The 16,644-nt window shown below is 43.3% G+C and overlaps 1 protein-coding gene across 2 annotated transcripts in view; it reads left to right on the top strand.

The window, feature by feature from the left end:
* RXRB (retinoid X receptor beta) overlaps positions 1-16,644 on the top strand; it is a 70,192-nt gene that overhangs the window by 42,535 nt on the left and 11,013 nt on the right. Inside the window, exons 5-7 of one of the 2 annotated variants that reach the window (XM_077484670.1) lie at positions 4,641-4,673; positions 13,579-13,730; positions 15,007-15,136. In XM_077484670.1, the coding sequence (XP_077340796.1) occupies positions 4,641-4,673; positions 13,579-13,730; positions 15,007-15,136 (315 nt within the window). The remainder of the gene's footprint in view (positions 1-4,640; positions 4,674-13,578; positions 13,731-15,006; positions 15,137-16,644) is intronic. The other variant, XM_077484671.1, reaches the window with a different exon arrangement.

The following is a 16,644-nucleotide window of genomic DNA, read 5'->3' as shown; positions in this document are numbered from 1 at the left end:
AATTGGGAACACTCACATTTGAACAGATATGAAATGCTTGTAAAAATGACTGAAGAGTAATGCAGTGCCATCAGCTAGGCCCCTTCTGACACGTTTTGTCTAAGGAGACATCTGGGGTATGGGCCTGCCACAGTCATTGCTTTTTATATAGATATGACCTCAATAATAAGACTCAAAACTGTGGTGCATTAATGATCCAGTATATATAATGCTGCAATCACTTCCTGTTAAGGAATATGGTGTTGTCGCATGTGGCTCAAGCCTTGCTTTGGTAAGCAAATCCACATGCGCGTGAACAGTCATTTGACTGCCATTCTGTAGTATTAATGTGTGTGAGCCAAGCCTCAGTATTGGGCAGCCAGTGTCAATTGGGCACAACGTCCGCATCATGTGATAGCCTTATTCCTCCAAGAGCGTCGGGTCGCAAGATACCACGTCCTCAACCCAAGACACACGGACACCTGCAGGTCAGGCCTCGCTATGAAATAGCCTGAGCAACCTGCACCTACCACGTTATTGGCTAAAACACCACTGGTGAATCGTATGGTAACACCATGTCGTTTTTAGTTTTTACAATGACGGTGCAATACCATAAAAGCCCATCACAAAAATATTTTAAATTTGCATTAAAAACAAACATACCACCACAGGGTTGAATCTTGAATTTGGGTGGAACATGAGTACAATAAATGAATACAAAAATGTAAAATTTAAATCAAAAAAATATTTAGAATTTATTGGTATACAGTTGCGATATTTAGAACCCAAATTCCTGTACAATAATATTATTGATAAAAGCATTATTGTCCCACTCCACATTGATTCTGAATGGGGAGTGTGACTGCAGCTCATATATCCAGAAGGATTTGAGGTGTGAAACGCCCCTGGTCATAGCACCACCCCTCCAAGGGGGAAAACATTTGTCTATGACCAGAAACTCTGTCCCTCTCGGATCAGTTATGTTGTCGATAATGGTTAGGCACGCTATGTTTGATGTCGCCCTTTTTGATTTTGGCTCATTAACCCTTGTTGTAAATTACCACATTTTTTTGTCTTGCATATTGTTTGCCACAGGGGCAGATAAGCAAATACACAACATTTTTAGTGGCACACGTACAAAAATGTTTAATAGAATGCACTTGATTGGTAGCCGTGAACTTGAGTTCTGTAGTTTTACATCTGTCCCGTGTTATACTGGCAAATACTACATTTTTTACATGGGTAATAACCTACCAGATTGTTAAAAAAAAAGGAAGCTCTAACTGGTTGGTTAATAATGGGAGCTATCTTGCTCTGTAGAGAAGGAGCTCCCCTATAGGCCACTCTGGCCTGATCAGGCAATAACATGCCCAAAATTCAATCACTTTTTAGTGCATCCAGTTGCTTATTAAAAATAGATTTAGCTTGTTTCTGTTATACAGAGTATGCTAGCATTGACCATTTAAAAGATTGGTCAAGAGACTCTGAACAGCCATCTCATAGGAAGGGGATGTCGTCGATGTACCTAGCCCACAAGACAAATTGGGGTCTGTCTTGGGCATAGAAGACCTCCTATTCCCACTTGGCCATAAATTTGTAAAATAAAAACAATTATGGAACCAAAAATAATTGTTTAGTAGCAAACTCAAGTAGTTCAATGATGTAACTACTGTGAGATTGAGTGAGGGAATGATCTCGATTTAAAAAATGTCGAACGGCCTCAATCCCCAACTGGTGGAGTATACAGGGAAGCGACACCAGTTGTAGCCATGATGTAGTCTCCCTGTATATTCACACCCGCCAACAATCTGATGGTGTCCCTGGTGTCCTTAAGGTATGAGTCCGTTTTGTCTCACCAAAGACTGGAGAGAAAAAAAAATCTATAACGACCAATACGTGAAGTGACAGAATCGATTCCACTCAAGATTGGGCATCCAGGAGGGTGTGTTAAATCCTTGTGGATTTTCGGTAAATAATACATTGTCGGAATTCTGGGTGCTAGAGGTATTAAAAATGCTCATTCTTTTTTTTGTTTAAAATATGATTCTTAAACCCCTAAGCCCTTGTACACACGGTCGGAGAATCCGTCGGAATGTGTCCTGTCGGACCGTGTTGTCGGATAATCCGACTGTGTGTGGTATGCATCAGACTGATTCCGTCAGACCCAATTTTCCAACTTGTTGGAAATATTTTCTGACCAACTGGTTCGATCGGACCTACTCCAATAATGTGTAGAGAATTTTTATCGGACCAAGTGCCACGCATGCTCAGATCAAATTCCTACATCAAAGCTATTGGCTACTAGCCTGAACGTAGTCCCATCGTAACGAAATTACGTCATCACGTTCTGAATGATCGGATTTTTCGACAACTTAGTCCGACCGTGTGTATGCAACAGTTTCGGACAAAATCCGACGGATTTGGTTGTCGAAATCTCTGACCGTGTGTACAAGGGCTTAGTGATGAGACCCACTAGTTCTTTTTTTATAATTAGAAGTAGGGTTGTTTGGTATTTCTTTAAGTATCCTGTTCACCTTTCTCGTAATCAGCCTTGTCCAACACAATAACACCCCCTTTGTCAGCGGGGCAGATGACCTAATCCTTCCTCTTGCATAAGGACCTGAGACCCGCATTGGGCACGGAGTGATTATAAACACATTTGAGGGTTAACTTGGCAAGGTCTTTAAGGCCTAAATCCCTAAAGAAATTGAGAGCTGGAGTCATCTGGGTTGGTGGGTTGAAGAGAGATGGTTTAGATAATCCAGAATGCACTGTCCCAGAAGTGGCTGCTCTGGTGGATTCCTATAGGGATTTGAAATCTGGTATCGTTGAATGTTAATTTTTCTAATATACTTGTGTATCGTGTGTGTGTATGTATGTGTATGTATGTATGTATGTATATATATATATATATATATATATATATATATATATATATAAAAATGTGTTAAATTTTATAAACAAATTTTTTGGAGGGGCACATTTAAGGACTTTGTCCAAAATCATTAGTTCAATGTTTTTAACTCTTTGTTACTAAGGTTGAACACACCCTGGCCTGTTATGTTCTTCTCCTGTAGTCGCCTACGTCCCTGGAGTATTTTTTGTTTTTTATTTTGTTGGGCCCTTTCTTCTCTTTCAAGATGGGCCTGGTGATTAGATGATAGTTGGGACAAGCCTAGCTGATGCCATTGCCTTACTCTTCAGTCATTTTTACAAGTGCTTTCATATCTGCTCAGATGTGAGTGTTCCGAATTTTTAATAAATACTGTTAGTGCAAATCCATATATGTGGAACTTTCTTTCATTTTTGGTTGCTTCTTGTGAGCTTATGGGAAAAAATTCAGCTGGCCTCCCCTTGACTTCCTAACTCTACTGTGAACCATCTGAGTGAGAGAGTCTTCATTTTTCGTGCCATTGGTTACAGATGTGGATGGTTCTATCTACCGGTGTGTCTTCACCACAAGCCTTGACGATTCATCAGGCATATGCCCTTTTGAGTCCGCTAGTTCTGGTAAGCCTTCTCAATGTTGGTGGTGACTATCTTCCAATATATATTCTTCACACTTGTCCTTTTGATGTCCCAAGGAGGTCATCCACTTACCTGGATTAACACCAATATCCTAGTTTTCATCTGTGGACTTTGTGTTTTCATTTTTCCCGCTGTGGACTTTTATTCAGCATATTTTTCATTGATGTGTTTTTACATGTCATAAGTATACATTAATGCATATCGGATAACTTGCACCATCACACGTTCTTACTTTACAGTGACTGTTTCCACTAGCGCTGCACATTTATTTTGTTCTGCTCAGATTGGAAGGGTTCCTTTTCCCAACTACTGTTTTTGTTAAGATCTCTCCACAGGTGCTCTATGGGATTTAGATGTGGACTCATTGTTGGCCAGTTCAGTACTCTCCATGGCTTTGTCTTAAACCAATTCTGGGTGCTTTCTGACGTGTGCTTTGGGTCATTGTCCTGCTGTATGACCCATGACTGAGACCTAACTTTCTGACACTGGGCCCTACACTGCACTTAGAATTTTTTGTTAGTCTTCAGATTTCATAATACCTTGCACACTGCAAGACATCCAGTGCCAGAAGCAAAGCAACCCCAAAACATCAGTGAACCTCCACCATGTTTGATTGTAGGGATTGTATTCTTTTCTTTATCCGCCGCCCTCCCGCTGTATAGACAAATGATGGGACCCCATGGCATTGACAAAATCCAGTCTCGCTGTGATCATGCACCCTCAGTTGATTACATGTAAACCCAAAAGTGCAGGTAATCGGCTCTCCTCACACTGACAGAGTGAGGAGAGGAGAGCAGATCAGCGGCATGTCCTCACAGGGAAGACTTGTACAGGTAATAAGGGCACTGATTACCAGTGCAGCCCCAACAGTGCCCATCAGTGAGGCAAATCTGTGCTGCATAAAAAAAATGCTCATTTACAAATGATAAATATAATTCATATGGGTACAGTGTTGCATGACTGCACAATTGTCATTCAAAGTGTGACGGCGCTGAAAGCTGAAAATTGGCCTGGGCAGGAAGGGGGTTAAAGTGCCCTGTAGGCAAGTGGTTAAATGCTTCATTTCTTTTTCTGAAAACAGTAGAATGATGGGCTTTACCAAAAAGCTGTAATTTTGTTTCGTCTGTCCACAGCACATTCTCCCAAAAGGATTTTGGCTTCCTCAGGTACGTTTTGGTCCAATCTGGCTTTTTTATGTTTGTGTCAGCAGTGGGGTCCTCCTGGGTCTCCATCCATAGTGTCCCTTTTCCGTCAGATGGTGACTTATCGTGTGAGACAACACAGTTGCGCCCTGTGCCTGAAGGTCTGGTTGAATTTGTCTGGTTCTCGAGGTTCTTTATTGCAATATCCTTTGCTCTCTTTGATCGATTTCTCCTTTGCATCCATGTCCAGGGAGATTAGTGACAGTGCCATGGGCTGTACAATTCTTGACAATGTTGTAGACACAGGACCATTAACCCCTTCACGCCGAAGTAATGCATAGATGCAGCCTTTTGCTTCAAGTGGTTTTAATGGGATGATATGCAACTGCAGGCATCACCCCAGTACCGTTTTTTAGAGCCGATGGTCCGCTTTAGGGCCGGTTCACACTGCAGGCGATGCGAGGCGACACCGACTTGCCTCGCCGCGACCTCAGCGGCAACTTGCAGATGACTTCTGTATAGAAGTCAATGCAAGTCGCCCCGAGGTCGCCCGAAAGTAGTACAGGAACCTTTTTTCTGAGTCGGAGCGACTCTAGTCGCTCCTCTCAGAACGGTTCCATTGTACAGAACGGGGGCGACTTGTCAGATCGAGGCGAGTCGTGTCGCCTCGCATCGCCCGCAGTGTGAACCGGCCCTTATTGTGATGACAACCGATGAGACTAATCAGCTGCTCGGCTGTTATGTTATTACAAGCAGTGGGAGGGGACAATATCGGCTTTGATGGGATCTAGGAACCCGGAAGCGATGTCATGACATCCCTTTCGGTTTACTGGAGCCTTAAAGGCAACAAATTTAAGAAAAATGTAATTATTCAGAACATCCAAACTCTGCGTTTTGAATTCTTTTAAGTGTAAAGGAAGGGATTGGGGTCTTCTAGACCCCAGATCCTTTCAAACAAATACCTGACACGTGTCTATTACTGTCATAAGGAATTTATTTATTTTTTTTGCCACCTCAGTGAGTTTATACCGGAGACTTAATTCACCTTGCAGCTCATTTATGTCTACTCCCAATTCCACATCATCGTGACATATTTAATTAACTTTTTCTTTCTCAATTTATTCTTATACAAACTTCCTCTAATCTCAATAACAAATAGAAAAACAAGATTTAAAATACGACAAAGACCAGATAAGCAAAAAAAGGAAGAGACCTCACCTCCCTTTATTATTTTTAGAATAATCTCAATAGTTATTCTCATGGCTCTACCCCCGAATGCATATGTTCTATTTTCTTCCCACTTCCCCACCTCCCTGCCCCCCCCCCCCCAACCCCCCACCACAAAGAAAAACGCAGGGAATAGACGCACACAAGACCACTAGAAAAAAAACTGTATTCTATAAAAACACCTATTGTATCATCTACTTATAGGGGAATCCCCAGTTTCAACAACCAGGAGCCCCTAAACTTCTTGATATTACCCTGTTTAATGAAAAAAAACCCTCTCAGTGCTAATTTATTATTATATTAGCTAACCAAGTTTCAACTAGCGGGCCCAAGTGTGACTGCCATTTTTGAGCAATTAACTTCCTTGCCTGAAAAAGGCATCTATTGACTGGTATAGTAGTATTTTTAGGGATTGTGTGTCCCTCCAGTATAGCCAATAAACAAGTCCTCGCCGTTGCCTCTAGTGTTAGGTTGAAAATTCTATTTATCTGGTCTATGACCTGTGTCCAATATCTAAACAGTTTCGGACACCTCCAAAACATATGAATAAAGTCTCCAGCCAAGCCGCATCTAGGACACTGATAGTTATCTCTCCAACCCAGTTTAAACGTTTTCCTAGGGGTGTAATATACCCAATAGAAAAAGAAAAGGTGGGAAGCTTTCTGGGAAGGAGAGATAGAAACATTAATTCCCTGTTCCATTATCCAATCCCAATCAGGGGTGGATAATGGGCCCACGTCCCTCTCCTATCTTTTCCTATTTTTAATCATACCATTACGATCTAATATTTTATCTCCAAGTCTGGCATATAAGTATAAAATCAGTCCTTTGAGCTTATCCAGGGACATCATTTGTGAAAGCACAGGGATCTGAATCAACTGCACCTCTTAAGATCTACCGGTAAATTGTGCCTGGATTGCATGTCTGACCTGGAGATATTTATAGAACGAGCGGTTCGACAGCAGGAACTCTGACTTTAGATCAACGAAGGATTTAATATCTGAACCCTGGAACATCTGAGCCAACTGATCTATCCCTTGGTTTACCACCCATTCCCTACATCTTTCTACTTTACATAGCTCTATTAGATTTCTATTATCCCAAAGGGGAGCCAATACGGATACCTTCTGATAGCCCAATAAAGCTTTAACTGTTTTCCAAAGTTTGACGATCTGGTTAATCGTTGGGCAGTGAATATCGAACGAATTTGCCTCCGGGGCCGTCATAAGGAATGTTTACATTCCTTGTGACCGCAATAAAAGTGATGAAAAAAAAATGGGCAGTAGCGAACTCATGCGCAAGTCACGCCCTCAAGCGTAAAACAATATTCAAAACTACAGAGAGCAATTCTAGCACTAGACCTCCTCTGTAATGCTAAACTGGTAACCGTTAAAACATTTTTTAAAGCGTCGCCTATGGACATTAAGTACCTTCGTTTGTCGCCATTCCACGAGTGTGCGCAATTTTAAAGCGTGACATGTTAGGAATCTGTTTACTCAGCATAACATCTATCACATTATACCAATAAAGAATTTGGCTAACTTTTTTTACTGTTTTTTTTTTTTTTTTTTAATTCATGAATGTGTATTCTCTTTCTTCCCCCCCCCCCCCCCCCCCCCAAAAAAAAAATTGCTTTTGAAAGACTGCTACGCAAACAGTGTGACATAAAAAATATTGCAACAACCGTCACTTTATTCTCTCGGTCTCTGCTAAAAAATAAATATAATGTTTGTGGGTTCCAAGTCATTTTCTAGCAAAGCATATTGATTTTAACTTGTAAGCAACAAGTGTCAGAAAAAGGCTTAGGCTTTAAGGGGTTAAAGTGACTTTACACGTATCCTCTCCGGAGTATGCTGCCATTAACGATGCTGTTTTTTCTCCAATAAAACACCCATTAAATTTTGTAAAAAATCTAATTTATTCAAATTAGGACAATATGTATTCTTCTACATATTTTTGGTAAAAAATCCCAATAAGCATATATTGGTTTTTGCAAACGTTATAACGTCTACAAACTATGCCATATTTTTATTAATTTTTTTACTAGTAGTGGCGGCGATCAGCGACTTGTTGCAGAACTGGGATATTACGGCAGAAAAATCGGACTTTAACACTTTTGACACTTTTTTGTGGGGGGGGGGGGGGGGGTTCAGTGACACTAATACAATGATCAGTGTTAAAAATATGCACTGACACTGTCTGGGAAGGGGTTACCATCAGGGGCGATCAAAGGGTTACATGTGTTCCTAGGGGGTGTTTGCTAATTGGGGGGGGGGTGTGCTTGTGTTGTGGGAAGGCAGAGATATGTGTCCCTGCTTTGTAGAAACACAGGATCACTACCTTCCCTTCTCACTGTACAGCGATCTGCCTTGTTTACATCAGCAGACCGCCGCTCTGCTTCTCTCCAGAATGACCAGCGGACATCGAGTCCACCAGTCCTGCTGATTGGCTTCTGCTGTGTCCAGGCACAGCGGGAGTGGGTCGCCGGCAGTGCCTGTGTGCGCCCCAGTCCCGGAAGTGCAAAATCACCTAGGTATGTGATTTTTGCACAGGAGAGCCACCTTGCCATGGTATATATACAGTAATCGGTTAACTTGTTGCCGGTGTGAATTCTATATTGTCAGCAACTGTTAATTGATACAGGTGAGTTTAATTACCAATCAGACGAATGTCACAAACTTGGAATGCAATTATTTCTTTTGAGAAGGTGCCAATAATTTTGTCCAGTCAATTTTTGTAGTTTTGCGTGGAATGTGTCAGACTTGGCTTTTTGTTTCTCCCCTTTGTGTCCTATCAATGAAAACAAAAGAAATAGACCCGAGAATGCCTAAACATTTGTAATTGTAACAATTTTCTGGGCAAAGTGGTGGATTATCTGACAGATGGAGGGGTGCCAATATTTTTGGCTATGACTGTATATTGTGAACATATCCTGTAGTTGGACTCTGCGACTATGTGTTTAAAATGTTTTTTTTGTCCTGTTTGCGCTGGTATAAAGAATTTGAGCAGCAGACAAAGCCAGAAACGCTTTCAAATTTGTACGTTTCGCCACAGCAGCCTCTGGGTGCCAGTTAGCCGCACTTCCGGGTGCTCCCAATCATGTGATCCTGGACTCGGGACTGCATGTCATAGCATTCATCTTGCTGCTGCGCATGCATGTCCTGCTGACACTTGAAAGGACAACTAAAGCAAGACAAGCTAATGCCGCCTCAATGATAGCACTGCTTTGAGAGCCGCCATCAATCCCTCTCCTTGGAGGAGCAGCAGAGGCGTGTCTTTAGTTTGGTGTCCTTTCAGGTTGCCTGTTCATGTAGGCACAGACAGTCCTGACATAGGGATGCAATCCTCTTCTTAGAATGGTGGCTCCAGGCTTTTAGTTTGGTGTCCTTTTCAGGTTCAGAAAACAAGAAATAATCAAACAGATCGATACCTCTCCCTCAGCGCTCATAGAAATAAGCTGTTTAAAATAACATAAGCAGCTACCATAATAAAACAATGAACCAGAAATATGTTGTAGTAAAAACCAAAATATTAGTAGCGCTAATCAATCGTATTAATTTTAAGATTGCAATAAAAAGTCCACTTAATAAATGTGGGTAAATGTGAATATTTGTCCAACAAGAAAAATCCATGCAGAGTTCACTCCAGTCGATCCCCTTCACCACGCCATGTGTGCAACACTCCCCCCAAGGTAATGAGCTTACCAGATGGCATTAGTTCATAAGCTTGTATTTTAGTTAATCATCGTCAGCAAGCACTGCATCTCTCCATCTGAGTTGTTGCATCTTGTCCCGCCGTGTAAGGGAACTTTCAGGTTGCCTGTTCATTTAGGCACAGACAGTTCTGACCTAAGGATGTAGTCCTCTTAGGATGGCTCCAGGCCTTTAGTTTGGTGTCCTTTCAGGTTGCCTGATCATGTAGGCACAGACAGTCCTGACATAGGGATGTAATCCTCTTCTTAGAAGGGTGGCTCCAGGCCTTTAGTTTGATGTACTTTCGGGTTGCGTGTTCATGTAGGCGCAGACAGTCCTGAGTTAGGGATGTAGTCCTCTTCTTAGAATGGCTCCAGGCCTTTAGTTTGGTGTCCTTTCGGGTTGCGTGTTCATGTAGCCACAGACAGTCCTGAGATAGGGATGTAGTCCTCTTCTTAGGATGGCTCCAGGCCTTTAGTTTGGCGTCCTTTCGGGTTGCCTGTTCATGTAGGCGCAGAGAGCATCCTGACCTAGTGATGTCATCCTCTTCTTAGAAGGATGGCTCCAGGCCTTTAGTTTGGTATCTTTTCAGGTTTTCTGTTCATGTAGGTTTGGACAGTGTCCTCTTTAGAAGGATGACTCCAGGCCTTAAGTTTGGTGTGCTTTCAGGTTGCCTGTTAATGTATGCTCAGACAGAGTCCTGACATAGGGATGTAATCCTCTTCTTAGAAGGGTGGCTCCAGAAGGACACGGAAAACAGTACCGGCACAGGATCCTCCAGGCCAAGGATCCAAATTTGCAACCCACCCACTGTTATTACATGCCTTTTGGGTGTACCATCCTGTGTCTTTATTTGCCCACTTGATTATTTGCGCCTGGGGCAGCCTTCCCTCCTGCTCACAGTGTGTGCCTGCAACCCAGGAACCACCTTCAGAGCCTTTGGAAGGACCAGATAAGACAGAATATACCAGCAGAAACATCAGAACACAAGTCTAAACATCGGCATCCTAAATGGTGTATAAAATGGGGTTTACTATCACTTTAAGGAAATTGGATTGTTGTGATCCACATTTGGAATGGAATGTACCAGTAGTAAGTATTAATAGTATACAGAGCAGGCTTCATGTTGCTATCAAGCCTTTGATAAGCTTTTATTGCCAATAAAGTCAGGTCGCAGCATTGAATTGGGTAATGATTAAAAGTTTCCAAAGCAATTTTGGCCTAAAGCCGAACCCAAGTTTGGGTCTGCGTGGGGGGGGGGTTTACAACCTTTTTTGGCAAGTTATTTTAGGCTGTGTCCCTTCTGAGGACATTTAAAGTAGTTTTAAAGTCTAAACATTCTTTATCTTCATGCTTTTCTTGTATCAAGGTAAATTTTTTTTAGGTAGAAGCATGCCCCCTCACCCCTATATACTTGCCTCACTCAATCCAGTGCTGTGCCCTTCTGTAGGGGCTCTCCCCACTCACAGGCTTTGCTGAGGCCAATGTCTTCCTCGGCTGTCATTCAAATCCTGTGATGAGGAGTCGGAGCCGAGCCACATGGTCTGTGTCTATGGACACAGGCAGCGCGGCTCGATGTAGAGTCTCCCAGGTGTGCCACCAATCGAAGTGCCTTCCTACGGTGGCACAACGAGAAGCGAAGGAGCCAGCAGTGCTGGTGGGGGATGTAAGAGGAGAGGTGGTCTGGGGCTGCTCTGTGAAATTCCATGGCTCAGAGCAGTTAAATATATACTTATGTTATATTATTTTTCTCCTGCTCCTCCTTCTTTTTTCTTTTTTTTTGGGGGGGGGGGGGCTGTGTGATTAGTAGATTTGAGACATATTAAATTAGGGTGTGCAAAATCTGTGATGCTGTGTATGATAGCCAATTAGCTTCTAACTTCAGCTTGTTCGCTTAACCACTTAAAGTGGAGGGCCACCCTAAAAAAAAAAGGCATTAATATTCTTAAAAAAATAAAAAGATTTTGAATTTTTTTTTTTTTTTTTTTTTTTACCTTGCCAGAAATCCCTGTTGCTATGCAATCTGCCTTCTTCCTGCTCCTCAGTGATCTTTGGTCTTCTCTCCTCCTCCGCGTTGTCTTCTGGGTAATGGGGTGCGCTGTGTTCTGGGAACTGTGTGTTCCTTAACACAGCGCATCCCATTCACGAAGCGCTGCACGACTCTCGCATGCGCAGTAGGAAGCCGCAAGGCTCCACTGCCTGTTTCCCTTAGTAAGGATGCCGACGCTGGGACCCGAGAGCCTCGGCGCCCGACATCGCAGGCGCCCTGGAAAGGTAAGTCTCCTTATTAACTCGGCAGCTACTTTTTTTTTTTTTTTTTAGCTGCTGACTTTTAAAAATGTTTACAGCTGAAACACCGCTTTAAGGCTCGGCCCATACCATAGCACATTTACTGCTACAGGGCGGCCCTTCTGTACACAGTCACGTGTATGTATACGTGATTCTACACTTCCACCTAAGGGATGCGCACACACTACCGGCGGCCCTCTTCTCCTGTGATTACTCACAGCAGAAGCTGACCTGCGGGTGCCGGGCACTGGATGCCAGCCAGCACCCATCGATCACCGGGCAGAGACTCCAAACTCAGCTCTGCCTACGTAAACAAGGCAGATCTCCTTTCTGACATGGGGAAAGGATAGAGTTTATGTCCCTGCAAAGCAGGGAATAAAATCCATCACTTCCCTGAATAAAAGCAGCACACATGGTACACTAAAACCCTGGCTAGGCACACATTTAACCCTTTGTTTGCCCTAGATGTTTAACCCCTTCCCAGCCAGTGTCATTAGTACAGTGTGTATTTTTAGCACTGATCACTGTATTGGTGTCACTGATAATATCGCTATCCTGTTATAAGTTGCTGATTGCCGCCATTACTAGTATAAAAAACATTTTTTAACGTTAGTTTGAGGAAGAGAACCAATCAATATGCACTTGAGGCTTTACCAAAAATTATATATATATATATATATATATATATATATATATATATATATATATATATATATATATATATATATATATATATAAATTTGGGTACAGTGTTACATGACCACTCCAAGGCCAGTTCAAATAACGCAGTGCCTTTATCACAAAATATGGCCTGGCCATGAAGGGGGTAAATCTTCCAGAGGGCAAGTGGTTAAGCTTTGACAAGAAAAGCTGAAAGCTACCATGCAGTTTCACCAGATTTTGTACTCTTCAGTTTTAATAAATCAACCCCATTATGTCCGCTGTATAAAGTGCTTATTTCATTTTCATTACATGATCATTTAGCTGTATGGGTGCTTTACAAACTCATTATATAAAATTAAAATGTTTTTGTTTTGGTGTACATAACGCTGCTATGGTGTTGTAGAGTTTATTTTATTTTTTTTCTGTTTATTTTTGTATAAAAATTTAAGAATTCATATCTGATTAAAAAAAAAAAAATACAACAACCTTTACCTCACTTCCTGTTTTTGTATGACTCCTGTCATCTGGACAATAAAGTGAGGGGAAATGCCCCCCAAATGGGGACACAGACAGCAGGACTTCTGCTCACTGGATGTTTTTACTTTTTTTTTTTTTGATCTGCCTGTAACCTCCCCCCCAATGCTAGCTTGTCTTCTTGCACACACATGCTTTTGAGGCGTTTTAGGGCAGAAAAATACCCCACTGCCAGAGTGTCTAGGAGCAGCGGCATTTTGGCAGAAAAATGCTTTAGATGCACCTTAGCACATTTAGTACTTGAGCAATAATTTCAGTGGCCAGAATAAATTTATTCTGGCCTATTAAATTAACACCCAAACACTTGATTTTCCTAAATGGGTTAACTGCGTTTACAAGCACCAATCGATTTCATTTTTTATTTTTGTTTTGCTAAAATGCCACTGCACTGGACGAAAGGCATTTGGGAGAAATGGCCAAAGTGTCCAGTGTGCATGCAGCCTAACTTGTTCCATTCTATCAGATATGAGAAAAACTCCTATTGGCTAGAGTTGGATATTAAATGTGTGTATTGTCTCCTTCAGCTGTACAGGAGGAACGCCAGCGAGGGCGAGAGCGGGAGGGAGAGGTCGAGTATGGTGGTACCATAAATGAAGACATGCCGGTGGAGAAGATTCTGGAAGCTGAACTGGCTGTAGAACAGAAGAGTGATCAAAGCCTCGAAGGCGGTGGATCTGTGAGTACCGCGCTATACTCTCCCATTGCTAACCTATCGCTACCAACATGTCATCTTGCTCTGTTATCACACACACTTGTTTCTATTAAAGGGGTTGTAAACCCTCAGGGTTTTTCACCTTTTAATGCATTAAGGTGAAAAACCTTTTGTGCTGCAGCCCCCGCCCCCTCCTTTCCTGAACCGGATAATTCCAGCAACGCTAAGGAAGCACAGCAGCTCCAGTCTTGGGTCCTCATTGGATAGATTGATATCAGCAACAGCCATTGGCTCCCACTGCTGTCAATCAAATCCGGTGACATGGGGGGGGCGGGGCGGAGTGCTTCTGCCTGTGTCAATGGACGCAGTTGTGGCACTCTGAAGCGTGCCTGCGTGGAAAGCGGCTCTCGAGAAGAGGAGCCAAGAGCGCCGTGGGGTGACCCAGAAAAAGAGGACCGGGGTCACTCTGTGCAAAACCGTTGCAATCACTTTGAAGTCTTATTTTTTAGACCCCTTTCACACCAAGGGCGTGCAGCAGGCACTATAGCGTTAAAAATAGCGCCTGCAATCCGCCCTCAAACAGCTGCCCCATTGTCTCCAAATGTAATACAATTGCTACTCCTGCTAGTGTGAGTAGCCATGTATTGCAGTAATGCATTTATCGGATATATTTGCTGTTCAGCCGGGTATACTGATCAAAATATAGCAGGTGCAGCAGGAACTCAACGAATTTGGATCTATGTGTGGCCCCCCCCTGTTTGGCAAAAGCTGATTGGTTTTGCTAGAAAACCTTGAGTGTATTGTGACAGAGGAGCGGTCCCTGCTGTCAGAATGCAATAACAACAAAGGAGGGAGGGGGGAGTTCCTGAATCAATCTCTTGTGTAGTTGCAAATTGCAGATGAAAATTGCTCGATTCCCCCATCAACAGTCAGTGGGCGGTTTCCCAGCTGCTATGGCCGCCAGCCGTGATCACACACAAAAAAAAAACTGGCTGGTTGTACTGAATATTCACACACACAACCTGGATCAAAATTTGGCTGGTTTCTGCTGAGCCCGATACATATTAATCCGTCTATGGCTGGTCTAGCTTCCCCCAGTCTGTCCTATTATCTTCTCACAATCCCTTACAAAATCACGTGAGACGATGTCGCATTGCTGCTTTCCTTCTGTATTAGTGGTGTGCCTGGTGATTGTTGGGTTTTTGCCTGCTTTTTGCCTTGCTGAATAGCCTTTTCTGAACTTAGAAATGAAGAATGCTGCAGTATTTGACTGAGCTCTCCTGTCTCCGTCTTTCTCCAGCCAAGCGACCCAGTTACAAACATCTGTCAAGCTGCTGATAAACAACTTTTCACTCTAGTCGAATGGGCCAAGAGGATACCCCATTTCTCTGAGCTGGCGCTGGACGATCAGGTCATTCTGCTTAGAGCTGGTAAGAGACTCGGTGCTGGCGGGATGTGACTTGCTGCACTCTGTGGCCAAAAAGTTTGTGTACCCCTCTCCAAACTGTTGAGTTTAGGTGCTTGCAGTAAAACACTTATATTGTACAGCCGCAAAATGGTGGGCTTTAATGCCCACATGCAAGACGGCTGCATCACTGGGTGGGCATTGTATATGTGTCGGGCGTGCACAAAGACCAGTCTGCCGAAAACTGCTCGCTGGTGGGGGCTGGCTTCTGTTCATGTGACCACTGTGACAGCCAATCACAGTGGTCACATGATCGCTGATCTGTCTCCCCCCAAGGGTTGAGCACTTTTAAAGGGGAGGCCAGGATGGGAAAAAAGGGATTTGAGACTGCAAGAACTTTGTGTACCTGTGCACAAAGCTAACTCCATAACGACTTTTGATATGGAGGAACTGGCCTGCACAGCGCTCCTGACCTCAACTCTACTGGACACTTGTAGTTCATTCATTGACAGAACTCTGTGAATGAATGACGCAACCGTCTGGGCGGAGCCCTGCATTCTCACTACTTTTTCAATTGTGACTGCGGGTGCAGGGAGAAGATCCCCCGCCTGCTGTCACAGGGAGGCGTGATTGAGGGGAGAAGGAGCAGGAGCTGGAACATGTTGCAAGTTCAATCCTAAAAACAAAACATTTGCCAAAAGTGAACTTGGCCTTTAAAGCTGCTCAGAGGGTGCACATCCACACTATTTCTAGGCAAAAAATTTTTGGGCGGGTGGATTGGAAAAGGTTTGGTGCTCTGTCAGATTTTTATTGTCTGTGTTCCTACTGTGAAGAAGAAATTCACCCCTCCTATCTGTGCTGGTGACCATTGTCACAGAAAAGCAAAGGGAAATACAAAATATTACAATTGTCCCCATAACAAGAGGTGAGGGGAAATCTTGCATTGGGGACACAAGTGTCTGGAAAAACTGTCTTAAGGCTACTTTCCCACGGGGCTGTCCGTTTTGACGGAGTCCGCTCAGCAGAGATCGATCCGCTGAGCTGATGACAGGTCTGTCTCCGCCTTACTGTGGCTTGGCGGACCTATCAGATCTCCACTCTCCTCTATGGGGGATTGGATGATAGATCTGCCTGTCCTTTTTCATCCGATCCTATCGACGGATGCAAATAGGGCTTCCACCCGTCTGAATTTAGCGGATCGGATGGCAGCGGACATGTCACCGCTGACATCCATCGCTCCATAGAACTGTATGTAGCGTCGTTCAGGTTCTGCCTAAAAAACAGGTGGAACGGTCCGCCCGCATGAAAGAGGAATTTTTCTCTGACTTTCTGTTGCATCCTTGGGACAGAAAGTGTAAATATATTTCCTCGGTGGTACAGACAGCAAAACAATTTACGGACAGGATTTTAAGCCTTCCATACCCCATCCAAATTGCTCCCACAGTTGAAGCAGCTTATCGGGGAACATTGCAGATTCCAGATTCACAGCTGTTCCCTGGCTACTCTTGCCAAGAATGCAGCTAATCAAGCATG

This window comes from Lithobates pipiens, unplaced genomic scaffold (genome assembly GCF_037356315.1).
Source record: "Lithobates pipiens isolate NorthernLeopardFrog02 unplaced genomic scaffold, aLitPip1_a1.2 Scaffold_1, whole genome shotgun sequence".
Lineage (NCBI taxonomy): Eukaryota > Metazoa > Chordata > Amphibia > Anura > Ranidae > Lithobates > Lithobates pipiens.
Note: the sequence above shows the minus strand (reverse complement) of the source record. Positions and strands in the feature narration are given on the sequence as shown.